The following is a 26,709-nucleotide window of genomic DNA, read 5'->3' as shown; positions in this document are numbered from 1 at the left end:
ATGATATTTAATATTTATGTATTATCGAGAGGAAGCCGCTTGTTGTTTGTCAACTGCATAAACAGTCAACAACACTGTCGGGTGTGGGGTCCTCTTTTGGGAGGGCCATTCTCAATATTCTGTGAGTTTGCTTATCGTATAATATATTTTATCATACATCTATACATATAAATAAAATTGGAGTGTCTGTTTGTAATATTGAATGAACCGTTTTTTACTAAATGCATATGAATGTATATAGGGTACGAGTACAGACACCAAAACAACATTTTTTACAATTTTTGTCTGTATGTCTGTCTGTCTGTCTGTTTGTTCCGGATGATCTCTGAAATGGCTGCAGCAATTTTGACGGGACTTTTTTAGGCACATAGCTGATGTAGTAAGGAATAATTTAGGCTACTTTTTAACCGACTTCCGAAAAGGAGAAGGATATATTTAACTTTTTTTATAAAAAAGGGGATCTTTGGTATCACATTTTGCTGACGCAGACGAAGTCGCGGGCAACAGCTAGTATATTAATAATAATAATACCCCCCACACCGGTTTCGGTGACGGTGGCCGGTTTCATTTGAACCAGGCCAGGTACGCAGGAGTAATTTTATAGTGCCCAAGTGTGCGCACAGTACTCAAGAGTACTCTATTTCTTTACTCTCATAACCCAGTGGGACGGAAGACCGACACGACCGGCGAGAGATCAGGCGCGGGACCGACTTTTTACATGCCCATCCGACACATGGATCATCTTACTTGTTAGAAAATCAGGTGATCAGCCTGCATTGTCCTAACCATAGACCAGCCATATTTATTACTCTATGATCCTAAACAAACTTGGAAATAACATGTTTCCAACGCGGGAATCGAACCCACGACCTCCGAGTCAAGAGCCACGCTCTGAACCACTGGACCACGGAGGCGTTATTTATATATAATAATAGCTCCCACACCGGTTTCGGTGACGGTGGCCGATTTCATTGAAACCAGGCCAGCTACGCAGGAGTATTTTTATAGTGCCCAAGTGTGTGCGCAGTACACAAAAGCACTCTCTATTCCTTTACTCTCATAACCCAGTGGGACGGAAGACCAACACGACTGGCGAGAGAACAGGCGCAGGACCGACTTTTTAATTGCCCATCCGACGTATGGATCATCTTACTTGTCAGACAATCAGGTGATCAGCCTGCACTGTCCTAACCAAACTTGGAAATAACATGTTTCCTACGCGGGATTCGAACCCACGACCTCCGAGTCAAGAGCCGCGCTCTATACCACTAGACCACGGAGGCGTTATATAATTGAGGAGGCGTGATAATTGATAATATATTTATATATTATCAATTATCATGTAATCGTTAAAAGATGCATATATTTTCACAAAAGTATAAATAGTCCATTTTACGATAGAACTAAGGTATAATTTACATTAAAATAACATAATATAATAGCAAACTTTTTTATACTAATGCAAACTGATGGGCCAGAAATCAGGACCAATCTTATCCAGTTCAAAAAGAGGACGTTTTTATTCGATTTATAAAAAATATGATAATTTAGGACATCGTGTTTTATTTAAAAATATGTAAAAATAGAGGTGACAGAAACATTTAAGTTGCACCATTGCCTAGGAAGTAATTACTAACTAGAATTTAGTTTTAGGAGCAGGCAGTTGCATCGCAAATTATCATAGCGGTAAATTAAAAACGAAACTCTACCAAATAATAATTTGGTAGAGTTTTAAAATTAGATCAATGTTAATTGAAACGAGCATCTAAAGATTGGAATTCCACTTCAAAATTTCAATGGAATGCTCATTAACGTTAAGTTTTTGCTCATTAAGATTTATATTGAGACCTGTATTTCAATTTCACGATAACATTTTATAGAGCTATTACTCTTGCAGTGGAATAATCCTGCATATAAATTGTTTGGTATTGCATTTCGTATGAACTTCATGCGGAGATATATTGTGTTACAACTCTATCGCTACGACATAATATAATACTAAAATAATAATAGTACATTATATTATAGTAAGCGATGTAAAAGTTTTCACTTAACATCTGTTGAAATGGTTACATTGTAGAGGTATAGAAGTGAAATATTTGGGAGAAAGTTTTGTTGTTTAGTGATTAAGAAGCTACTAAAATTTCGTCGTTAGTTTAAAGGTAATAATGGATTAGTTTTTTTTACTATGAACCTACATGACGTGATCACTAATTTCAGTCTTTCAATTTCATTAAATTCATTAATTAAATTTTCATTAAATCTCGCAGTTAAGAGCTCACCTGACTCTAAAAATCAAACATCGTCCTTCTCTCTTCACACTCACGCCCGTCTTTCATATGCCAGGTGAAAAAGGACGGCGCGGAATCATCGCCGAGTTAGTTTTACTTGAATAAAAGACGAACTATAATGATTATGAAAAAAGTGTTTTGAGCAAATTTAGGTTTTATCAATACCTTTTTAGATATTATAAAATATTAAAGAAAAGACAGCAAACTTCGAAGATTCAAGCAAAAATGTGTCTAAAACAAGGTTTTTTGTAAAAAAGAAACTATCGAGCATTTTTTGAGTAATCGTGTTTTCGTCTTGAGCATTTAATCTTTATGAACTGAAGTTACTTGTGTCAAAAAATCAGTTTTCTAGACCTTACAGATTTTGAGATCTAGGTTAATGTATGTAGTCAAGTTAGGGTCATATGGGCTCTTAAGTAGTAGAAGTGTCGCGATCATCAATCTTTAGCGCATCTCTATACATTCATAATAATTAAGTATGCACTAATCTTTTAATGCTTTAAAAATCTGTCTTACCTGAAAATTGGTATGTTTTCATCGTTATGAAATACAAATAAAAATTTATGTTATTCGTAGTAATCGAATGAAAATTTTAAAGATTTAATAAAAACTGCATACTGTTTTCATTTGACAAAAATTGAAAACTTTTACGTAAACCACTGGCTCTACTTTTTACCTATCATAATAATACATATTAATAAATAGAAAATAATAATGATGCTAATGATATCTTTTTCTGGTTTTAATTCTTTAATAACACACTTACGAGCAAAATATGTCTTATCCTCGCTTGGCTCATCTCGGCGGGGGCACTCCCGTGCCCCCAGATACCTAGATATTTTATTTGAATATATCAACATTATACTGCAGAAATATTGTCGCAAATTGATTTTTAATTAAACAAGGAATGCGTTTGAAAAATGACCGACAGTATTATTGGTGTCACAGTTCAATCGAGGGTATTAAGGTCTTAATCAAAGGAATGACAGTTTATAAGCATCAATAAAGTTGAAGTCACTATGCGAACATTATATTGCCATTATTCGTTCAGTAGCATGTTGGCATAATAATGAACTATCTAATTATTATTATAAGTGATGTTAAATATTTACATCAAATATTTAACACGATGAGACTAAAGGGAATATAAGAAAATGTCATGGGAACACAGTTTTGATTGTCTTACATTGGTAGCGTTTCTTGTCTGTGTGTCCCTAATTTAGGTATTAGCTGGAGAGCTAGTGAACCCTAGAAGTAAAGGTTTTCTTGTAAGGTTACAAATTTGCACACTTACAATTTAGTATGACTAGCATACTAAATTGTAAGGGCTCACAAGTGCCATACTCGTATTGTGCTTAAAGGTGCCTGTAAAAACATCTTGTGAATAATTGAGATTCGGCTGATACGCGTTAAGAGGATACACCAGGGGCTAGAGAAATGAAAAAAAAAACGTACGTGTAATATCTAGAGCTGTCTCCCTTACCTCAAGCCAGGGCTTGTACCATGAAACTGTTTTGAGACTCAAAAAATCGGACGAGAAAGCCGCCTCCTACTCTAACAAACGTGAAATGACGTCGTTAGAGCAGGACGCGGCATTCTCGTCCGATTGTTTGAGTCTCAAAACAGTTTCGTAGTAGACCACTGTACCGCAGAATGCGATAGTGACAACTGTAGAAAATCAACGATTCGTTGTCCCCTGATTCCTTCTCCAAAACTTAACCGATTTAAGTACTTTTTCATTAATGATTAAAGAAAGGCCTGAGCTGTGTTCCTAATTCCTATGTTTTATTTTTTTTGTATAATCTAGCCAAATCTGTTTTCTGGATGTTTGAACGCAGCGGAAAATCTGGCCAATTTTTGGGTTTTTGAACGTTCATATCTTATTTAATAATTAAATTATGAAAAAAAAAAGAAAACATAGGGACATTTTATTAGTGGCCGTAGATATTCAGGAAAAAAATTATAACACTACTAGCATTATCCAGGGAGGAAACAGGGGACAACGTTTGTATGGAAAAAATGGGCGGTGTGGACTCCTCTTAAAGCAGCGCCGCAGTGTCATCACAGTTAGTCTTAAGATATTTTGACTGGATTGTGGAGGGATAAAATTAGAGGGCAAACGAGCAAACGGGCCTGATGGAAAGCAACTACCGTCGCCCATGGACCCACGCAATATCAGAAGAGTTGGAGTTGCGTTGCCGGGTTTATCTTGTATTAAAAATAAAACGTTTGATGAAATGTACAATCATGTCCGTATTATCAGTAGAACACCAATAGAAGAAATACAGAGATTAAAATAGCCTTGGCCGTCATGCGCTCGCTGCGCTTGCCAAATGCGTCTCGGTGCACCGTCTTTTCATTTATTACATTATTGGCGATAGTTCGAAATTCAATTGCAAATTAAATAATTATTCGTTAAAATTAAATTAAAACTAAAAAATCTTTTTTCCCGGAAAAAATAAGAAGTTGTGCGCAAGAAAACAAAAAATAATCTCTTGTTTTAGTATAAGAAGAAAAATAAAGCCATCAAAATTAAACAATTAAAAGGTAAGCATCTTATTATTTACTAGCGGCCCGCCCCGGCTTCGCACGAGTGGACATTGATTTTTAAATATATTTTTTTTCAATCTTTATTTCTTAGTCAATCTTTATGTTAAGCAGAACATAAAAATGGTTTACACTAAACGTAATGAATTAATGAAGCACTATAATATTATCCCATCAATGAAGCGGCACCCTTCTGTCGCATAACTATTATATTATAAATCTATTGTGTCTGCGTTTCCCATGATCGAGGTAATAATAATTAATATTTACGTGGACTCTCCGGGCGAGCAATTCGCAACGTGCAGCAGAAATCGTAATATTTTAATTTCGCCATAACATTAAAACCAAACCTCCAATTTTAATTATTCACAGACCAAATATTATCTACATTAACTGTACTTAGTACTGAAATAATTTATTTTGATAAGAATTAATGCCATGAGTAAAATAAAGGCATTTAAATGTAGACCAAAAACATTTCAAGATTTTTTAATCAAACAATGGTTATTGTGCCTCACTCAACATAGATAGGTATAGTGTGTCGCGGACTTTTTTGTAGATATTTAAAAGATCTACAATTACTTAGAACATTTTATGGTTCTATCTTTTATAGTTTAGGCAGCGTACACGAAAAAAGTAACATTTCTCGTTGATTTTTTACTCCTTGCGTCTGAAAATCCCAAATATCTTACGGAACCCTATTTTTTTCCAAAATAAAATTTAGCCTATGTTCAGCAAAATTAATGTAGGATTCCAATGGTAAAAGAATCTTTCAAATCGGTCCAGTAGTTTCGGAGCCTATTCAAACAAGCAATCAAATCTTTCCTCTTTATAATAGTAGTGTAGATGTTAATGTTCAGTTAAAATTGTCGCTCTGTAGTACCTAAGTATGTCATTATATTTTAATGTTTATTAATTTTCATAAAGTGACAGAAAATTTTGTAGTAAGCAACTGTAATAAAAATCGGCCAAGTGCGAGTCAGACTCGTGCACGAAGGGTTCCGTACCGTTAAAGAGCGAATGTAGGGAAAAAATTGTGTTTTTTGTATGGGAGCCCCCTAAGGGTTGATTCAGACCGCAACGCGACGCGTAGATGCATTTCTAAATTTGTATGGCTTTGACAGATTTCAATTGCGTGCGACGTCTTGCGAATCTGTCAAATCCATACTAATTTAGAAATGAATCTACGCGTCGCGTTGCGGTCTGAATCAACCCTTACACATTTATAATTGAGGATTTCGAGAAAATTTCAAGTGTCTACATGTTGCCATTATGGATTACGAGCCAAAAAGGCCAAAAAAATCATGTTTGTTATATGGGAGCCCCCCATAAATATTAATTTTATTTTGTTTTTAGTATTTGTTGTTATAGTGGCACCAGAAATATATAATCTGTGAAAATTTCAGAAGTCTAGCTATAGCTGTTCTTGAGATACAGCCTGGAGACAGACAGACGGACAGACATACATCGAAGTCTTAGTAATAGGGTCCCGCTTTTACTCTTTGGGAATGTAACCCTAAAAAAGTATCAAACGTTTTGCTCCAATTTTCCCAGTATTGGTAGCGTCAATTCCCAGTATTGGTAGCGTCAATTTCTTTTTTTCCATTTTTTGCCATAAACCTATAATAGTTTTGATTTTTCTCTAGGCTCAGTATCACTATTTCATAATAATCTTTTAAATCATACTAATGTTATAAATTCGAAAGTCCGTTTGTTTGTTACCCTTCGCGCCCAAACCGCTATGCCGATTTTGCCGAAATTTGGAACGGTGATACTTTGAGTCCCGGTAAAGGACATAGGATACTGTTTATCCCGAAAAAATGTACGGTTCCCACGCGATAAACGAATGGTGCAACGGAGTTGCGGGCGTCATCTAGTAATTAATATTATAGGTGTTAACTGTTAAGGTTATTAGGTACTATTACTTTAGTGAGCTTATTCCGTACATATAGCTTGTTACTATGTTTTGTACTTTCAGTTAAATTTTTTAATATGTAAAAATGTATGTAGAGCACTCAAGGAATACAATAAAAATTTGGGATTCATTTGAAAAAAAAAACTCGGGTGAAGAGTCTAATATGATAACCTTCAACCTTATAATCATAATGATTTTGAGTGACAGGCGCGCTAGTAATATATTTTTAGATGTCCGGTACAAAACGAAGAACGTGTCTATAGACATTCTATTGACAGTTTTCTAATATATTATGATAGTCTACACAGCATCCAATGAAATATTTAATGCATTAATAATGCCAGAGTAAAATCTAGTCATAAAAATTAATGAAAGACTGGCATAATGTGCCAGTCTTGTTTAAGTTTTTTTTAACCCCCGACATAAAAGAGGGGTGTTATAAGTTTGACGTGTCTGTCTGTCTGTCCGTCTGCCTGTCTGTCTGTCTGTGTGTGGGTGTATGTCTGTGGCGTCGTAGCATCCAAACGGGTGGACCAATTTTGATCTAGTTTTTTTGTTTGAAAACGCTAATGTAGATGTTTGATTTCACGTAAGTTTAATTATGGTTTAAGGGTAATATTCGGTTCACAGCGAACCGAATCGAGACAATCAGTGACTTTGCGATACAAATTGCAAAAGTCGCTGTTGGCGGTCCCCCGACACACCGTGACAACAATAATTATGGACTAAAATATCACTTTTACACTTAGGAATTATTTATACTTTAAGTCAGTAAATATTATTTCATTACTTTTTAAAGTTGTTTGGCGGGGGTTTTTAAAATTTCTTATGAGTGATGGTCTTCGATATAGATGAATTTATAATTATGTTAAGTTAATAATTGGTAACGTAAGTTTTAATTCAAGAGGTTCGTGTTCATATTATAAAGTGATAGCAATATAAAAGATTACTTAGACTACTAGGATCATAATGTACGTCATACACTACGTCTTTATATAAAACTTAATTTCATAATGGGTAAGCCACTTTAGTTATACAATACGAGTACTAGGAACCTGAACACTCATCGTAGGGCTTCGGTCAAGATCATGCATGTGTTATAAACTTCATATCTTTTAAAAATAGACTAAGCCTTTTCTAATAAGGAGTTATACCTGTAAAGTACATATAAGCTATTATATAAAGCTGATGTAATAGAGCAGAAATAGAGTAAGTAAAGTCGTTAATTTCATTATTGAGTTGGTAGCCTTCGCGTTGTTACGAATTTGTTGTACCGTTATAGATTATACTTAGTTATTTTGATGTAATTTTTGTAACAAAAAGTGTTGACAAATAGTTCAACCACGTCTGCTGTTGACGCGGTTACTTTGTGGTAAAATATTTTAAGGCAACTTAGTGTAAACGCGCTTTTCGGAGTAATCGATTACAAAATAGTAATTATAATTATTGTTAAGTCCGTACTCCATAACCTCTGAAGTTTGAATTAAGAAGTCTTTAATAGTACGTCATAAAGAAACTGCATTTGTATGCTAAATACTTTTTTTATGAAATAAGGGGACAAACGAGCAAACGGGGCACCTGATGAAAAGAAGCTTCCGTCGCCCATGGACACTCGCAGTATCAGAAGAGCTGCAGGTGCGTTGCGGGCCTTTTAAGATGGAATAGGGTAATAGGGGAGGGTAGGAATGGGAAGGGAAGGGAAGGGAATAGGGGAGGGTAGGGAAGGGAATAGGGTAGGGGATTGGGCCTCCGGTAAACTCACTCACTCGATGAAACACAGCGCAAGCGCTGTTTCACGCCGGTTTTATGTGAGAACGTGGTATTTCTCCGGTCGAGCCGGTCCATTCGTGCCGAAGCATGGCTCTCCCACGTCTAAAGTCACTAGTCACGAAGAAAATGCTTCAGATGGCTTGTTATTCTATTCTTGGCGAGTATGAACGGGAAGATTAATAATAACTGATCCTACCGTACACGTGACAAATCATAACGAACCGAGCACATGTGATCGACTTCAGCAATTTATAGAACACACAAATAGAAAAAATATTCCATTGTTCAGAGATCGTCGGACAAAAGTGCCCGATAAGGCCGTCCGCATTTACACGTTTTCCGCATTCGATTTCCGAATTAGTTTTCTGCATTCAGAAATCCAAATGCATGGAATCAGTAAAAAAAAAAAAACTGCCGCACACGTTCGTTTTTCTCCGTACGGAACGAATTCCGCACGTACCTATAGCACAGAAATATATATTAGTAGTACCAACCTATAGGTACGTTCGGTCACAGAATATATATTAGTAGTGTTCGGTGCATTCGCACGTGGAAAAATGGAACGTTTGCGCTAGTCTCACGGAATTCCAAATTGTAATTAATCATTACTCATTAGGAAATTGAAAATACAGAAAACGTGTGTATGCGGCCAGGTGCCAGCCTAAGGGTCAGTTTACATTGCAACGTGACGCCGGACGCGTTGGGATACAATCTCAAATGATCCATTCAAAACTGAACCTTATTTACAACACAAGAGTCAAGAGTCAAGAAGACCACAGACATAGATCATGATAGATACCGCATGTGTATGTACTTCGCGTGCCATATCGCGCTCACAAACGACGAGCAATGCTCGTCTATCGAAAGTCTGTACTTTTAGTCTGCTATCAGAATCGTCAATCGGAATTTTAAAAATGCCTAAATGTCTAAAAGTGCCGTATTGAGCTGTAGAAATTCAAATAGAAACGTTGGCCTAGATAATGGGCATTTTTCTTATCCGTACGTCACAGTAGTTATAAAAAAGTGGCACGCTCGTTTTCATACAAATGGAGCGACATGCGGTATCTATCTGGATACATATCTGTGGTGAAGACACACAATAGGATAAATTACTGCAATGTTTTCACGCTAGAGGCAGCACCAGCATATACAAAAATGTTTTCGACGTTTGACAACATTTCTGTCACTATGACGTACCTATGCAAAATGTCTGATTTTGGCATAAAGTTAATATACCTAGCGAAATAGAGAAACAAAGCCCTGAGCAAGCGAGATGACACTTCGTGGTAAAAAGAGACCTGTGATACATGACAGCAGCACTCTTTTTATTTTGACGTCCAGTCGGCACGTACCGCACGTTGACAAAAATCTCATAGACTTCATGTTCAATCATGCTTGTGTAAGTGTATACGTAACTCATATTTTTCACACAGATGTATACCAATTTCGGTTTCGTTAGACAGCTCAAGATTGTAGTTCTATTCCGCTAGGTATATTAACTTTATGAATTTTGGTCGTATTGTTCACTGTTTGTGCTAGAAGCGCCAAAATATTCGTATAATCATACATGTTTTTGCGAAAAGCGAGCTAGCAAAAATATTTTATTTTATTTCTCTCTAATCTATTATTAACAATAATATTAGTATTATGTCTCCCTGATAATAACAATAATATTATTAGTATTATATGACGACCTACACAAACTACAACTATTAGGGGTAACAAAACAAAGTGATAATATACTTTAGGGTGTATATGAGTCCTCTGTATAGAGTTTACTGTGAAAGTAGCTGTGCTGAAAAAGTAACTTTTTTAACTTTTGTACGGGTAAATCCATGACTCTGAAGTCTGGAGTGCTTGCGGCCATACAATTGAAAAAAATGCTACTTTCATACTGAATTCTCTAAAAGGGACACATACACGCCCTAAATTCTTTGTTTTGTTAAGTTATTAATCGATGATCATGTCATGATTGCATTCATTTAATGACCCAGTATCATTCATACACCGCAAACAAAGTGGTTCGCAGTGCGCATGACACAATCGAATATTACGACAAATATTCAAATTACTACTTCAGGAAATGAATTAATACAACATAGGTAGAAAATACTCAGCCAAATCAGTACTAATATGTAACTCGTAAGACTATTCTTAGAAATTAGATTTATCAATTTAGGAATGCAGACGGGGTATGCGCGCGCATGTCAGCACATGGCTTCCCTGTGTATATCGAATGTCACAAGTAGGTTTGATTGCCGGGCCGCGGAGCGACCAGTATGAACGTTGATTGGAGGGTCACGCTCGTATTAACCGACAATTATTTAAGTTAGGACGAGCCCGAACGAAATTCATTCTAACCGGAGTTCAACACGGACGCGCAAGCTTTCGCAGACTTTCCTACGATACGCGTCTTTTCCCATTGAGAGATAATGAAATATTGAGAGCGGATTGTTTATCAGTCGCATCGGTCCAGAGAGCTGGGCCCTGGGCCGACTTCACCTGTAATGGAGAAAGGCAAATCTTTTTCAGAATATTTATTTGTGAAGATGGGCCCGGGTGACAGGGGTCCGAAGACCACGGAGGATCGGTCGGCACCCGTCGATCCCACTGGTGCCATGAAGTGGTTGATCGAGAATAAACTGCTGGTGATCACTCTGGGTGCTGTCATTACCGGCATCGCTTTAGGTAAGTCGATTTATTTCTGTATGTAACCCATTATTAGGCTTTATCTTCTGCTTTAAAGCAGTATATTTAGTTTTAAAGCATTCTTCATTGTTGACTACGGTACCCTAATTATAATAATATAAGATAATTAAAGTGATCAAGGGTATCTATGTTGTTTCAATTGTGAAATAATATGAATAGTACAGACTACAGAGTACTGTATATTTAAATATATATTTCACATTTACTGTTCAGTAGGCTGACGTAAAACAGGAAAATAGAAGTCAATGTTCTTAAGTAGTCTATATTTTTTATTTCTTAAAGATTTTGCATTTTAATATTTTAAATTAACTAAGATCCATTTCAATTAATAGTATCTAATAAAAAAATTGGAACCATAGTAATTATTCATATTTATTTAAATAATTTACACAAGACAATAATATTTGAATGGACGTTAAAAATAAAAAAATATATTAAAAGAATATAATATTATAATATCTACATTTATGAGCATGACGCACGACACTTTAATTTTTTATTTATTTAAAACTTTTTTCAAGTTAATGTACAAAGGCTTAAGGCCCATTTTCTACCAGCCAAACCTTAGGGTGTTGATTGTGAGGTGAGGTAGATGCAAATATAACCCTATTGGTTTGGCTGGACGAAAATGCCACAAGGCATTATAAGCCTTTGTACAACAACGTGCAAAAAACGTATAATATATTATCTTATATATAAAATTCTCGTGTCACAATGTTAGGCCGCGTACTCCTCCGAAACGGCTTTACTGATTTTAACCAAATTTTATATGCATGTTCAGTGGGTCTGAGAATCGGCTACTGGGTACTTTTTATATTGGTAAGTGCATTGGTTGAATAAATAATAGTAAATTATTACAACTCGAGACTGACGGCGACCATTGTTTGTGCGACGGGATAGCGATGGACGTCGCCATTATAAGCCTTTGTACAACAACGTGCAAAAAACGTATAATATATTATCTTATATATAAAATTCTCGTGTCACAATGTTAGGCCGCGTACTCCTCCGAAACGGCTTTACTGATTTTAACCAAATTTTATATGCATGTTCAGTGAGTCTGAGAATCGGCTACTGGGTACTTTTTATATTGGTAAGTGCATTGGTTGAATAAATAATAGTAAATTATTACAACTCGAGACTGACGGCGACCATTGTTTGTGCGACGGGATAGCGATGGACGTTGCCATGGTGACATACTTATTTAGTCACTTCAATAAAATAATATGGGCGAAATACTTTATATGGCAAAGACACATTTGCCGGGACAGCTAGTATATTATATATTTATTCATAATATATAAAATAAAATAAACATAATATTATACATATAATTATATAAATACGAATGAAATTATTTCTAATTAATTAATATAAAATAAGTATATAAAATAAATATAATATATGGATAGAATAACAAATTAATGTAGTAAGTAACTATAAGTTCTATAACTATCTTCTTATGTGTTTTAAATAATATGACTTCAAAATATTATGTTTTTAAATATGAGCCTAATTTTTTCTGACAGGTTTTGGACTTCGCCCCTACAACCTCGGACCTGATGCTCTTATTGTGATATCCTATCCTGGAGAACTGTTCATGAGGGTTTTGAAGCTGATGATTCTGCCCCTGATAATAGCCAGTTTAATCGCTGGTTCCGCAAGTTTGAACGCTAAGATGAGTGGTAAAATTGCGGTACGGACGTTGCTCTATTTCATTCTCACTTCAATGTTCAACGCATTCCTTGGAGTCGTTCTGGCGATGCTGATACACCCAGGCCAGCCAGAACTCAGAGAAGACTTCGAGGGGGTCCTCGAAAACAGAAGCGATCATAGCATATTGGATAACATCCTCGATATAGGCCGGTAAGTGAAATCTTTCGTTGCTTTTTACGCTTTTAATTCAAAACGATTAGTATATAAAAATGTCATAACGCCAAATAAGACCGGGAATGTAACATTTGGCTATGAAATAATAAAAATAATATTATTATATTTCTAATGTGAATGCGAAAGCGGTAAAAGGCACCATGTAGACTTTTTGAAAACATTTATTTTATTCAGAAATAAAACAATTTTGAATTGTTTGAATTTGAAATCTGATAAGAGAATCGTTATTGCAGTGGGCTACATACGAGACTTTTAATCAAATAAAAGTATGAAATTAGAAATATCAAGTAATAGATATCCAAATATCTCCATAGCACAATGTACTTAAGCATTATTTCGTAGTGCTTATATCCCGCAGAGCTAACCCGTTCGTCCCAAAGCAATTCTCACTCACTTTTAAACGCCAATAATAAAAAATAATCAAAATTCTTACGTTAATCTGAACAACCGGTGGTGCAGGTAACCGTCCGTATGATTTTGCCTCAAAATTCTTCACGTTTTGTAAATTTATATGTTTTGGTAAATAAAATATGAATAACATTTTTTTTCACGTCGCGATTATTAAAAAGTTTAATTTTTCTCGTTATTACATTTTTATTTCTTTTTTGAAAAGTAATATATTCAAATCTTTTATGGGTAATCTTAAGGGCATTAACACAGTTCAACGTATTTTTTTATTTTGTATTTTTTTTATGAAATAAGGGGGCAAACGAGCAAACGGGTCACCTGATGGAAATCAACTTCCGTCGCCCATGGACACTCGCAGCATCAGAAGAGCTGCAGGTGCGTTGCCGGCCTTTTAAGAGGGAATAGGGTAATAGGGGAGGGTAGGGAAGGGTAGGGAATAGGGGAACGTAGGGAAGGGAAAGGAATAGGGGAGGGCAGGGAAGGGAATAGGGTAGGGGATTGGGCCTCCGGTAAACTCACTCACTCGGCGAAACACAGCGCAAGAGCTGTTTCACGCCGGTTTTCTGTGAGAATGTGGTATTTCTCCGGTCGAGCCGGCCCATTCGTGCCGGAGCATGGCTCTCCCACGTATATTTACTTGGTACATAATATTTAAAATGTTAATATTCCTAAGTTTTTAAGGTATTCTAGACGGGAGTTTTCTATTCTATATTGATTGATTTGATAACGTATCTTTAGCCAATCAAAAGTGGTAGTGATTACAATATAAACTTTTGTCAAATGAGTCATTTACGGCCTGTTTCACCACTTCCTGATAAAGTGCCGGATATGCTATCCACAACTAATTTGACAGATTTTCCATACTCTATCTGTCAAGTTCAGTGGTGGGTAGCCTACTTATCAGGAAGTGGTGAAACAGCCCCTTAATAACTTAGGACTTTATTAATCGTCTACTTTAACCTTTAATTTAATATTTTAACTTAAACACACTATTAACTTATTTGACGATTAAATCAGCCCATAATTTTTACCCAATGCTCTGATGATTTCAGAAACATCTTCCCAGACAACATCGTGCAGGCAGCATTCCAACAAGCGCACACCGTGTATTCTGAACCCAAGGGTTTATTTGCCAAGAATGCGACGGAAAATAATACTGTTCTAGTTCGAGAGATAAGTTACAGGTACGTTACATGACCACAGGTGGCTTGCAGAATAATTATTATTACTAGAGATCGCCTAAAGGTCGAAATTCGACCTTACTAGCAACGACATATTTAGGACTACTACCTATATTTTGTAAAAAATATTGACTTCATCATAGTTTTTTTCAATTCTTGTCTCTGGGACTAGCTGATCTCAGACTGGCCGTTTAAGCATTGTCTAATAGTATCTTAAATTAAATTAAAAAAAAAACATTTTCAATTGGTCAACTTGTTGTCAGCAGACTTCAACCATAAATAAAAGAGTATAGGTAATTAGTATGTATAGGCACAGTATAGCAATATTAGGAATATGTCATATTGCTATACTGTGGTCACTCAAAAATCTGTCATTTTTCCTAGTAGTAGTGTCGTAGTGTGTGTAACGTTTTATTTTTTAAAAATATATATTATGACGAGCTTTTGCAAGCGGCTTCGCTCGCGTTAAGAAGTATTATTATATACAAAGTTTCATCCACTATTTGAACCCCTTGGGGTTGGAATTTATCAAAATCCTTTCTTAGCGGATGCCTACGTCATAACATCTACCTGCATGCCAAATTTCAGCCCGATCCGTCCAGTGGTTTGGGCTGTGCGTTGATAGATCACTATGTCAATCAGTCAGTCACCTTTGAGTTTTATATATAGATAAAAGCATAATTTTAAAATAATATTAGCTCGATGCACTCCTTCACCATATAAACTATAAATGTGCGAAATTTAATGCACCTACGTTTCCCCATTTTTCGTAAAAAGGGTTACAAAGTTTTTCTCTCACGTACTAACCCGCCATCACTCGCGTGGGGTGCTGTCAGCACCCCAGATAGATTAAGTACTAGATGTTCCGCACGGCTTCGCCCGCGTAATTTTGACGGAAAACGTACATTTTTCCGCAAAAAATAGCCTAGTGAATAGATAAACTCGGCAAAGCGCTAGTGAATAGATAAACTCGGAATTAATACGTTTTGTCTTCTGTTTGTTGCTCGTTGTTTTATTACTTTGGTATGCATTTAAGTTTGTTATTTTAGCTACAAAATAATACATTTTACTGCAAAATATTATGTGTTGTATTATAGAGAGTCATGCCTTTTTAGGGTTCCGTACCCAAAGGGTAAAAACGGGACCCTATTACTGAGACTTCGATGACTGTCCGTCTGTCCGTCTGTCTCTAGGCTGTAACTCAAGAACGGCTATAGCTAGACATCTGAAATTTTCACAGATTATGTACACAACAAATACTAAAAACACAATCCCACCAAAACATTAAATGTAAAAAGGAGCCAAGCAAAATATTACATAGCCATGCTATATATATATCGTAAAAAGTTTTCAGATCACATTCAAGCCAAGCCTTCAACTTATTTTGTAATTTAAATCAACATTAAGTGAATTTATCAATAGTTTTCTTTATTTTATAATTATTATAGTGGCTCGGCACAAGTACAAATATATATATATATATATATATATATATATATATATATATATATATATATGTAATGCAGTGCAATCGTTTATTACCACAGAATCCACAAAGTGTAAATTAGAAATGGTTACAAAACATACAATATCGCCAAGAACCGAGTTCCGATCCCTCACAGTCCGTCGCCTAGCAACCGTCACCCGACTGTGTTGCCTACTCGCTACATCTACTCGCTACATATATATATATTACGTACTTACAAATAACTATTAATTTTATGTAGCTTCTATTATGTAAAAAATGACAGTAAGTACAAAATTATTTAAATTATAGAGGATTTAAAATTTAGTTTTTTAAAATCATTTTATTAATGAAAATAATTTTAATAAAGAAAAACAAACATAATTACTTACAACTGCTTACAACTGCCGGATTTGATATCTTCTCTCTTACAGATTTTTCCTGGCATTGTGGTTTGTGACTTTACTACCTCGCTTATAATTATTATAGCCGTGCTATAATAATGTTTATAGAATACATAAATGTATATGATTAAGGTTTTTATTGTAAACTAGATGGTCCGCGCGGCTTCGCCTGCGTAATTTAGGAAAGTCACGGAAATCGTACATTTTTTCGCAGAAAAAGAAACCTATGTCCTTTCACGTGGTCTATTCTTCATGTGTGCCAAATAACATAAAAATTGCTCCAGTACGTTCAAATAAGCTTTTTCAGTGTAATTCTTTCAGTGTTAGATAGCCTACCTATCGAGAAAGGCTATACGAGTATAACACTGAAAGAATTTTTCAAATTGGGATCAGTTAGAGATTAGCGCGTTCAAATAAGCCCTTTCAAAAAGTTCCCCCCGTTTTTTCCACACTTTACTCTATTTCTTCGCTCCTATTAGTATTAGCGTGATAAAATATAGCCTTATAGCCTTCCTCGATAAATGGGCTATCTAACACTGAAAGAATATTTCAAATCGGACCAGTAGTCCCTGAGATTAGCGCGTTCAAAAAAACAATCAATATTTGCGTGGTGACATTGACTGCAAGTTGATCACTGCTTCACCTAGCCGATATACTGGCTCTATTGAGTATTTGTGTGTTATAATAGTAATCTATGCTATGTACATTTCTAAAATTTATTCTGTGCACGTCCTATCTGATATTTCCCATCACATTTCTCTCCGTAGGACTGCTGGAAGAAATTTCTGTTAGAGATAAGCAGTTCCTGTTGTGTCGTTTTTCTTCTGTGTATATTTCGTGTTACAAATGTATGTGTGCAATAAATAGTAAATAAATAAAATAAAACAAACAAACAAACAAACTCTTCCCAATTATAATATTAGTATAGATAAAGTATACATATAGATACTAACTTAAGTTACACCAACGACGTGTTGACACGCATCTCGGCTCGACAAATCGAGGACAGATAATAATTAATAGTTATTGAAAAATCAAGTGTCTACCATGGTAACATTATGGATTTAAAAAAATCACGTTTGTTATATGGCTCCCATATAGTTTTTATTATTCGCAGCTCCCATATAACAAACGTATTTTTTTTTATCCATAATCCCCTTAAATATTTAATTTATTTTGTTTTGTAGTATTTGCTGTTATAGCGGCATCAGAAATACACAATCTTTAAAAATTTCAGAAGTCTAGCTATAGCTAGACTTCTGAAATTTTTACAGACCGCTATAGCGGTCTGTAAAAATTTCAGAAGTTTTTGAGATACAGCCTGAAGACAGACGGACAGACATCGAAGTCTCAGTAATTCAGTTAATCTATACAGTGATTATTTAATAATAATTATTAGCATAATAAATATGCATTTATAATATTATATCTTACTCATTTTTGGTTTCTGAGGTTTTTTAACCGGAGTTTATGTTTTCATCAGTGTCGTCGATTGGCTATTGATTTTGACGTTTGTCAATAAGCGCAGAAATACGTTTTGTGCTGGCGATAAAAACCACTTCATTAACCGGATTTTATGAATATCCATTCTAAATTACCACTTAAAATGAAATCGACTTAGCCACTTGAGCGTGAATAGGCGACATACAGAATGGACAGACGCACTACTGCATTAGTGATATCGACGGTGGAAAGGCAAAAGTTACCAAGCGATACATAGCTATTTTTACAGGAGAGCCGTTTAAAGACTCATTTTTTCTTTAAAAAACCGTAATCCAACGGATTTTTAATGTATTTTAATGCCCTTTTTATTGTTTAGTAATTTAATTGGTTTATTAAAAAAGGTATTTCTGCATACTTAGCGTAGAAGTGGCGTTTGGTTACAATTTACCTAAATTTAGAAGCAGGTAAAAGTTACCAACCGACAAAAACGTATTATCTTTCAATCTATTAAAGATATCTAAATAATATTATCCAAGCCCTGTCAATGTGTTAAACCAACGTCAAAAATCGTTCGGTAAAAGTTTTTACTATTACCAAGTGAATACCATTTTGCTGTTCGATATTATCCGTACAAGATCGAAGTTGTATTAATATCGGATTTAAATAGTAGAATCAGGGTATTCACTAAGGTCAAAAATGTCTATGATGTCATTTAGGCATCGATGCTAGGTAGTGAGGGAGCGAAGAAGGTCGACTATAACTAAAAGAAATAATATGTTTGCTGTAATCAGTTAATGGATGAGCTGAGCCGTGACGTCGACTTTCTTTGTATACCTGCTATTTTGAGATGATTGTAGAGTTGCAAACCATGATACCTTCTATATCTAAGTATACATATTATAAAACAAAGTCGCTTTTTTCCCTCATGTCCCTTTGTTCACTTTAATCTACTACGCAACGGATTTTGATAATTATTTCAGTGTTAGATAGCCCATTTATCGAGGAAGGCTATAGTCTATATTTTATCACGCTAAGACTAATCGGAGAATGTGGAAAAAACAGGGGAAATTATTTGAAAGGGCTTATCTCGCGAGCTACTAAAGCAATTTTTATGTTATTTGGCACAGATAAGAAGTTGACCACGTGAAGGATCATAGGCTATCGATTTTAATCATTTTTGCAGTCGCTATATAAATATTTTATATCCTCTACGAGTGCGAACCAAAGGTTATTTTACCCACTAGGCCACGGACGCTCATATCTGGGGGCACGGGAGTGCCCCCGCCAAGATGAGCCAAGCGAAGCGCGCAAGGGCACTACCTACCTTTTCTCGAAACGTTTCGTCGTATTTTTGAACCCTCGTAACTTTGGTTTGAATAATGTCAGATAGTTGAAATTTTGAAGATATAGTGACATGGGTATAGTTATTAAATGCGCAAAGTTTGAATATCGTAGCTATTATACTTTAGATTTTATAGGTGTCCAAAAACCCACAATTTGGTCACTGACTCACCGATCATCAAAACTGTTAGGGTACTTCCTGAAGTCTTAGAAAGCTGAAATTTGGTATGTAACATGATATTAGTACTAAAACAACAAAAAAGTTATCAAACCCAACTTAACCTATATCCGTACCATTATAGAGCAAAATTAGGCAAAAATTTGTGTTTTTTGTATGGGAGCCCCCCTTAGTTTTTTTATTTTATTTTAATATTATCATTAAATATTAAAGTAGACATATAACTAAGGACTTTGAGAAAAAATCAAGTACCTACCTGTTGCCATTATTGATATAGAGCAAAAAAGGCCAAAAAAATCACGTTTGTTGTACCGTAGGGAGTCCCCCTTTAATATTAATTTTATTTTATTTTTAGTATTTGTTGTTACAGCGGCAACAGATATACATAATCTGTGAAAATTTCAACTCTCTAGCTATTACCGTTCTTGAGTCGGTCTGTCTGTCTGTCTGTCTCTAGGCTGTACTAGAGACAGATAGATAGACAGACAGACAGAAGACGGACAGACGGATAGACGGAAAGACAACGAAGTCTTAGTAATAGGGTCCCGTTTTTACCCTTTGGGTACGTAAGTACGTAAGTTCAAAAAATAGTCGCAGTCTTAGCATTTCTTTGCAAATATTTAATTAATAAGAATATTTCATTAATTATTATAATAATAATAATTAGTTACTTAACTACCAATCTATTTCAAGTTTACTTAAACTTGAAACAGATTGATTAGGAATTTTAGGATAATTAGTAGGTATAGTAGGTCTTAAAACATATTTTTAATGCAAACAAGTAACAACATCGGTTTACGGTTATTTGAAAACACAAAAAAGTTGCTCTGAAAGTTAAACGGCTATACCAAACATCTTCGCGTCATCGATAGTGCAATGTAGGTGCCCAACAGTGACATCTTTTGTCGATTAGAGTGCATTAACAACTATATGAAACTGTTCGTGCAAGCTATATCGCGATGTAGACGACCAGTAGCGACATCTATTATTATCAAAAGGAAAAGTAGCAAAAAATCACGTTGTATGAGAGCCCCCGGAAATATTAATTTATTTTGTTTTTAGTGTTTATTGCTATAGCGGCAACAGAAATACATAATCGATGAAAATTTCAACTCACTAGTTCTACCGTTCTTGAGATGCATTCTAGAGAAAGATAGACATACAGACAGATAGCGGACAGACAATGAAGTCTAGTAATAGGGTTCCGTATTTACGCTAATGCATGCGTCCAATTCAATCGTTCAAGTAAAAAACAAAAGGTTATTGCACGAAAATTATGGGTTCAATGTGCATGAATAAGAAAAAAAAGGTATTAATTTATCTTAAAACTCAGTGCCCGTCTTGCAATTAAATAATTATTAATTTTAATTATGGACCGTAAATTTTTGCTTGTAAGTATTTTTTTAGCTTACGAGAATATAAACAAAGATATTACTATGGTGCAATATACTGAATAATAATATCGTAAATTTCTAATTATAATAAGGGACCGTCCATAAAGTACGTCACACGATTTTCACGATTTTTATGATCATGGTCATCCTCCCTTGTCATTGTCACAGGTGGTCATTTGTGAGACACAAGACTAGTGTGACTTCACCTCGGTTATATTTTGAGTTTCCTTATTTAATTTATCAAATTTAAAATGTGATGTACAATACTTGAGACCCCTTTTACACCATTCGTCGATCCCCTCCCCCCTACTTTTGGTCATACTTTATGGATGGCCCCTAAGACGTGAATGTTACTTTTTCAGAGCGGGAACGAACACATTGGGCATCGTTTTCTTCTGTTTAATATTTGGCAGTCTTTTGGGGACTCTGGGGCCGAAGGGTCAGGTGGTGATCGACTTCTTTCAGGCGATCTTCGAGGTGATCATGAAGATGGTGACGGGCGTGATGTGGTTCACCCCCGTGGGAGTCAGCAGCGTCATCGCTGGCAAGATATTGGGCGTGGACAATGTTGGTAAGGTACCTATTTATTTAATTTAATTTAGTTTATACAATAAATTCTTAAGTAGTTTCCTTTTTTTAATAAATTGAATTCCAAAGCAGCTTACAAGTTGTACCACCAAGTGTATGTCGTTCGGATAGAGTTTATAAGTGGGAGAGCCATGCTTCGGCACGAATGGGCCGGCTCGACCGGAGAAATACCACGTTCTCACAGAAAACCGGCGTGAAACAGCGCTTGCGCTGTGTTTCGCCGAGTGAGTGAGTTTACCGGAGGCCCAATCCCCTACCCTATTCCCTTCCCTGCCCTCCCCTATTCCTTTCCCTTCCGTACGTTCTCCTATTCCCTACCCTTCCCTACCCTCCCCTATTACCCTATTCCCTCTTAAAAGGCCGGCAATGCACTTGCAGCTCTTCTGATGCTGCGAGTGTCCATGGGTGACGGATGTTGCTTTCCATCAGGTGACCCGTTTGCTCGTTTGGGCAAACGAGCCCTTATTTCATAAAAAAAAGAGTGTCGTTAGAATTATTTTTTTTATGCTAATAATAAAGTCTTCTAAATAGTAAATATTTTTCAGGACAATAAGTATTCTTAAAAAAATATTTAGAACTATTATTGTTTTGAATAGAGATCACTTAAAAAGTAGTTGAGGTTAGTTGACACTAGGTGGCTTAGTACCAATATAACGTAAAATATCTACAGAACCCTCCTAGCTATGCAATGACACGCTCTTTAATATACAACTGAGCAAACCGAGAGCGATACTATATAAAACGCTCGCATAGTTTTTATTAGCCTTCTCGCACGAAAACTATTGTTTTCAGGGCACGTGATATCCCAACTGGCATGGTTCATAGCGACAGTCGCGGTGGGAGTATTCCTGTACCAGCTGATCATAATGCAGCTAATATACTTTGTGTTCCTAAAGCGGAACCCGTATAAGTTTTATTGGGGCCTCTCCCAGGCCATGCTCACGGCTTCGGCGACGGCCTCAACGTATGTAACATATAATATTAGTAAGTAAATCTAGATAGTCCGAACTTTGGTTTATAAATGTTGTAAAATTTGCTTAGTAATAAAATGCGATTATCAACATTTGTGTAGCAGCTTGCCTTTGTTGATAAATGATAATAAATAATCTTACAATTCTTACCCTTTTAGGCTTTATCGTAAGCATTTTTAAATTTTATGTTAGTATAAGTAAAATTAGGTATTTAAAGTTCATTCGCCGAATAAAATGAAATTCGACCATTAACAAAATATCCTGTTTATTAAACGTGTGCGTAGAAAAGCGATATTAACAAATTTTTTTTACAAGTGAAAGAGACAAGATGCAGGTCAATGATCGAATTTCCCCGCTATGCAGCGACTTTTGTAACTATCAAGAAATATCCTAAATAAATAAAGCATTCAGGAGAATTTTTTTTCAGTGTGTTGTCAAATTTTTCAGAGCTGCAGCTCTACCAGTCACGTTTCGAGCAATGGAGGGACCTCTGCGGATCGATTCTCGCATCACCAGATTTGTTCTTCCCATCGGCTGCAATATAAACATGGACGGCACCGCCCTCTTCCTCGCCGTGGCCAGCATCTTCATCTGTCAGATGAATAACATTAGCTTGGGCTTCGCTCAGCTAGCTACGATATTGTAAGTTTCGCATGTTTCATAATTTAAAAGCAAGGTATAGTATTTTTACCATGGCTTGAATTAACATAATTATTAATTTCATGTTTAAAAAACACCACTAGTACCTATGTTAATCAATTAAAAATGTTTAATTTTGAAATTTATTTTTTTGAAGGCAGTCTATACCACATTTTTTGCCAGTAATTAGTATAATTTTAGTTCAAGCCTAGCTATTGTTTTCAGCTTAACTTCAACTGCTGCATCGGTGTCGTCTGCGTCGGTTCCCTCGGCGGCCATGGTGCTGCTGCTGGTAGTGCTCGCGGCGGTGGATGCGCCTGCGCACGATGTGTCGCTACTGTTCGCCGTCGACTGGCTTGTGTGAGTATACAGAAAACGGAAATACTTCCTACTCCTATTTTCTTCGTTAATTTCGTTCCGTTCCCCTAGACAGCTTTAGCATAATATCCCTCGGGCTTCCTGCGATCATGTCAAAGGGTTTTCGTGGTTATATACCTATATAGTATATACCTCTGTCGATCCTGGTGACACAAGAGATACTGTGATAGGTATGTGCTAAAGCCCTTTAAATAATACAGGAAACAGTAATAGACCGTTAAAAATACACATAGAATTGAACCCCTGCATTTTAGTACCACAATTAATGTTCTCACAGGATGTCCCACCTAAAATCAAACGAGAATAAAGCCCCACATAAATAAAATAAATAAAAATAACAAATCTTTTTATTCAAAATAGGTATTATGAATACACTTTTTGAACGTCGTAGAAAGAACGTTGAAACTAAGATGCCCCCCACCGGTTCCGGAAATAACCCGGCTTATGATGAAAATATAATCGAAAATGTTGCGGATAAATAGTTAGATGCTAGTAATAATCAAACGTCTTTGTCGGTCTTTAACTGGTTACACCTTAATTTTTTATGTTTTAGATTGATCCCACGTTTTCATAAGCGATCTGTGGTGGAAGTTAGAGCATTCAAAGAATATAATATATTTTGAGGAGTTTAAAGTTTTTTTTTAACTGACTTAAATAATACAAATTGCAGTGACCGCATTCGCACCACAAACAATATGCTCGGCGACTGCTACGCCGCTGCTGTAGTAGAACACATGTCGAAGAAAGAACTTATGGCAACAGACTCTGCCTCGATGGTAAGTGCTCTTGATCATTTTGCGAGGTCGTTAGATCATAATTCATAACTATCAAAAGATCTTAAGTTGTTTTGTGTTGTAGAAAGTCAGACATTCATACCCTTACTGAGTATTACTTCTTCATTGATGAATCATGACAGTCCATCGGACATGCCAATATAAACTTACATCGATGATTTGAACACAACTAATAAATCATTAAATTATGCTTTATTTGGTGAATTTGGTATAATATTATTACATCGACATGTATACTCTATGATATAAGTTTTGAATAGCAATGCAATATATAATCGTTTGCTCCGTTATAATTTCAGGAGCCGACGGTCGCCAACGGTGTTCTTCCGACGTCCAGCACAGAAGTAGAGATCGCGGCGACGACTCCCGCCAAGGAGTCTGTGGCCTCTGACGTTGTTATCGATATGCATTTAAACAATATTTAGTTGTAGGGTCAATGAACTATTACACTAGCTATCTTGAATTGCACGACCTGTTTTGGCTATATTATGAAGATGCTTATAGTTGAATACCTAGTGGAAAATTTGCACCAATCTTCGTGTCGTGCAAGAAGCGCCTGTGTTGTAAAATCATTGGTTCCTTTCTAGTGGTTATTGTTGTTAGTTCGTCAATAGATCGTGCTATTTAGGAAACCATTTAAAATGGTGATATAACAAAGTGTTGCTATTATTGATAAAAGAGTTGAGAGCATCAGTGATCTTTAAGTGGAACGCGTTGTTAAAAGTTGGAAAGGTGAAGTTCTGAAACACTTTAGGAAATATTATAATGTAGAGTCGATAATTAAAGCTAAGACTGAAGGTGAAGGCAGATCTGGCCGCATTATGAAGGTGTAGTCTCCCACATAGTATTTAACTATTGGTGTCCCGCAATAAAGTCACGTTAGGTACGCTACAATGCTACGTCGATTTACATGAATATATAAAGCGCGGTGCAGTCAGATTTGCTTTCATCATATCGCTCACTCTTAGCAAGGCATTCAAGGGGCATCCTTTTTGTGAACTAGTTACGAAGGCCTATATAACATTTTAAGTAGCACTTCATTTTCGCTCACATATTAAAAAGACATTCGTTTTGTATCATGAATATTAGAGCTCATCATTCCTGTAGTTTAAAGTGTTACCTCAAAGATTATTTTTAAGCATTTTAATTATTAGTTTTTATAATAAGTCATTATATTTTTTTTATCTTATTTATAGGGTAAAGATACAAAATTTAAATAATAATAGCACTTATTTCCAAGGTGCAACACGTGCCTATTTTATGCCATATCAAAAAATTTTTAACATGAATCACAGTAAGTAATTGAAAGAATTGTTTTCTTATAATTTTAGAAATACCCATATAATGCTTGTAATTCTTAAAATTTCCTACCAAAATACTACGGAGTACATTTTGTAAAAACTGAAATGACGATAATAATTTGAAAATTTTAAAGACTGTGCGTTTGTAGACCTTAATAATATGTATGTGATCAATGATCATCAATTTTTGGACTCCGTCACAACAAGTTTTGATATAGGAATTTTATCCTCTATACTTTACTAGAGGTATCAATTTAAGTGCATATTTAAAGCCTTACTGATAGTATTATTATATTATTAATGGTTAACGGTAGTGTGAGCTGTGATATACTCTTTATTACTTATCATTAGGATAATAACAATTGCCTACTATAAATTGTAAAATGGATTTGGCACCAATGTTAATTATTGATTCTATTAACTGTATGTAGTAACTATATTTTAGTAATCTACAACGTGACACTACTATTCAGTTAGCTGAGAGAAAAGGTTTTAAGCATCGTGGAATTAAAAAATATGTATGAGGAAGTCAAAGATGTTGTTGGCGACAAAATTATTTTGCAATTTATCGTTTAAATATTATTGTAGGTAATCAGTGCATGCAATGATATTTGAGTTATATATTTACTAATCTTTATAGAGAATTAAAGTATTCCAATCAAAACGCATCTTCTCCTCGCTGAAATGTCATTGGTGTCAGATCTAATTCATATTTAATGTAGATAAAGCAATCACCCGTTTATAATTATGATCAATTATTATGTAATTCGAATAATAGTGATACGGATATTAAAAATTAAACAATTATTAAATTTTACAAATTTATTTTGTTTAAACATCTTTCTTCTCTTCAACTGTCATTTGGAACTTAACATAGGGATATTTACAATAATTAATATCACTCTTTTTTCTTGAAGTAATTGTGAGTTTCGAGTCTATTTCAATTTTTTTTTTAATGAAATAAAGGGGGCAAACGAGCAAACGGGTCACCTGATGGAAAGCAACTTCCGTCACCCATGGACACTCGCAGCATCAGAAGAGCTGCAAGTGCGTTGCCGGCCTTTTAAGAGGGAACAGGGTAATAGGGGAGGGCAAGGAAGGA

The 26,709-nt window shown here is 35.5% G+C and overlaps 1 protein-coding gene across 2 annotated transcripts; it reads left to right on the top strand.

Annotated features, from left to right (window-relative positions):
* Window positions 1-4,725: 4,725 nt before the first annotated feature.
* Window positions 4,726-26,411, top strand: LOC121738918 (excitatory amino acid transporter). Of its 2 annotated transcripts, XM_042131206.1 has the most exons (10): window positions 4,726-4,838; window positions 11,056-11,211; window positions 12,762-13,098; window positions 14,583-14,714; window positions 21,299-21,507; window positions 22,317-22,488; window positions 22,943-23,137; window positions 23,360-23,494; window positions 24,183-24,288; window positions 24,606-26,411. In XM_042131206.1, exons 2-10 carry the CDS (start codon window positions 11,073-11,075, stop codon window positions 24,729-24,731), a joined length of 1,551 nt encoding a protein of 516 aa, XP_041987140.1. In that variant the 5' UTR covers window positions 4,726-4,838; window positions 11,056-11,072; the 3' UTR covers window positions 24,732-26,411. The 2 variants fall into 2 exon arrangements, with proteins under 2 accessions (XP_041987140.1, XP_041987132.1); XM_042131198.1 differs by lacking the exon at window positions 4,726-4,838 and having other exon boundaries at window positions 10,764-11,211.
* The last annotated feature ends 298 nt before the right edge of the window (window positions 26,412-26,709 follow it).

Source organism: Aricia agestis, chromosome 2, assembly GCF_905147365.1.
Source record: "Aricia agestis chromosome 2, ilAriAges1.1, whole genome shotgun sequence".
Classification (NCBI taxonomy): domain Eukaryota; kingdom Metazoa; phylum Arthropoda; class Insecta; order Lepidoptera; family Lycaenidae; genus Aricia; species Aricia agestis.
This window is presented reverse-complemented; position numbering and strand designations above follow the sequence as displayed.

Excerpts from the sequence above, each read along its gene's own strand:
- LOC121738918 (XM_042131198.1), top strand. The coding sequence starts at position 11,031 with ATGGAGAAAGGCAAATCTTTTTCAGAATATTTATTTGTGAAGATGGGC. Across the intron at positions 14,715-21,298 it reads GTTCGAGAGATAAGTTACAG|AGCGGGAACGAACACATTGG; the intron begins GTACGTTACATG and ends TTACTTTTTCAG. Across the intron at positions 22,489-22,942 it reads GCTTCGGCGACGGCCTCAAC|AGCTGCAGCTCTACCAGTCA; the intron begins GTATGTAACATA and ends CAAATTTTTCAG.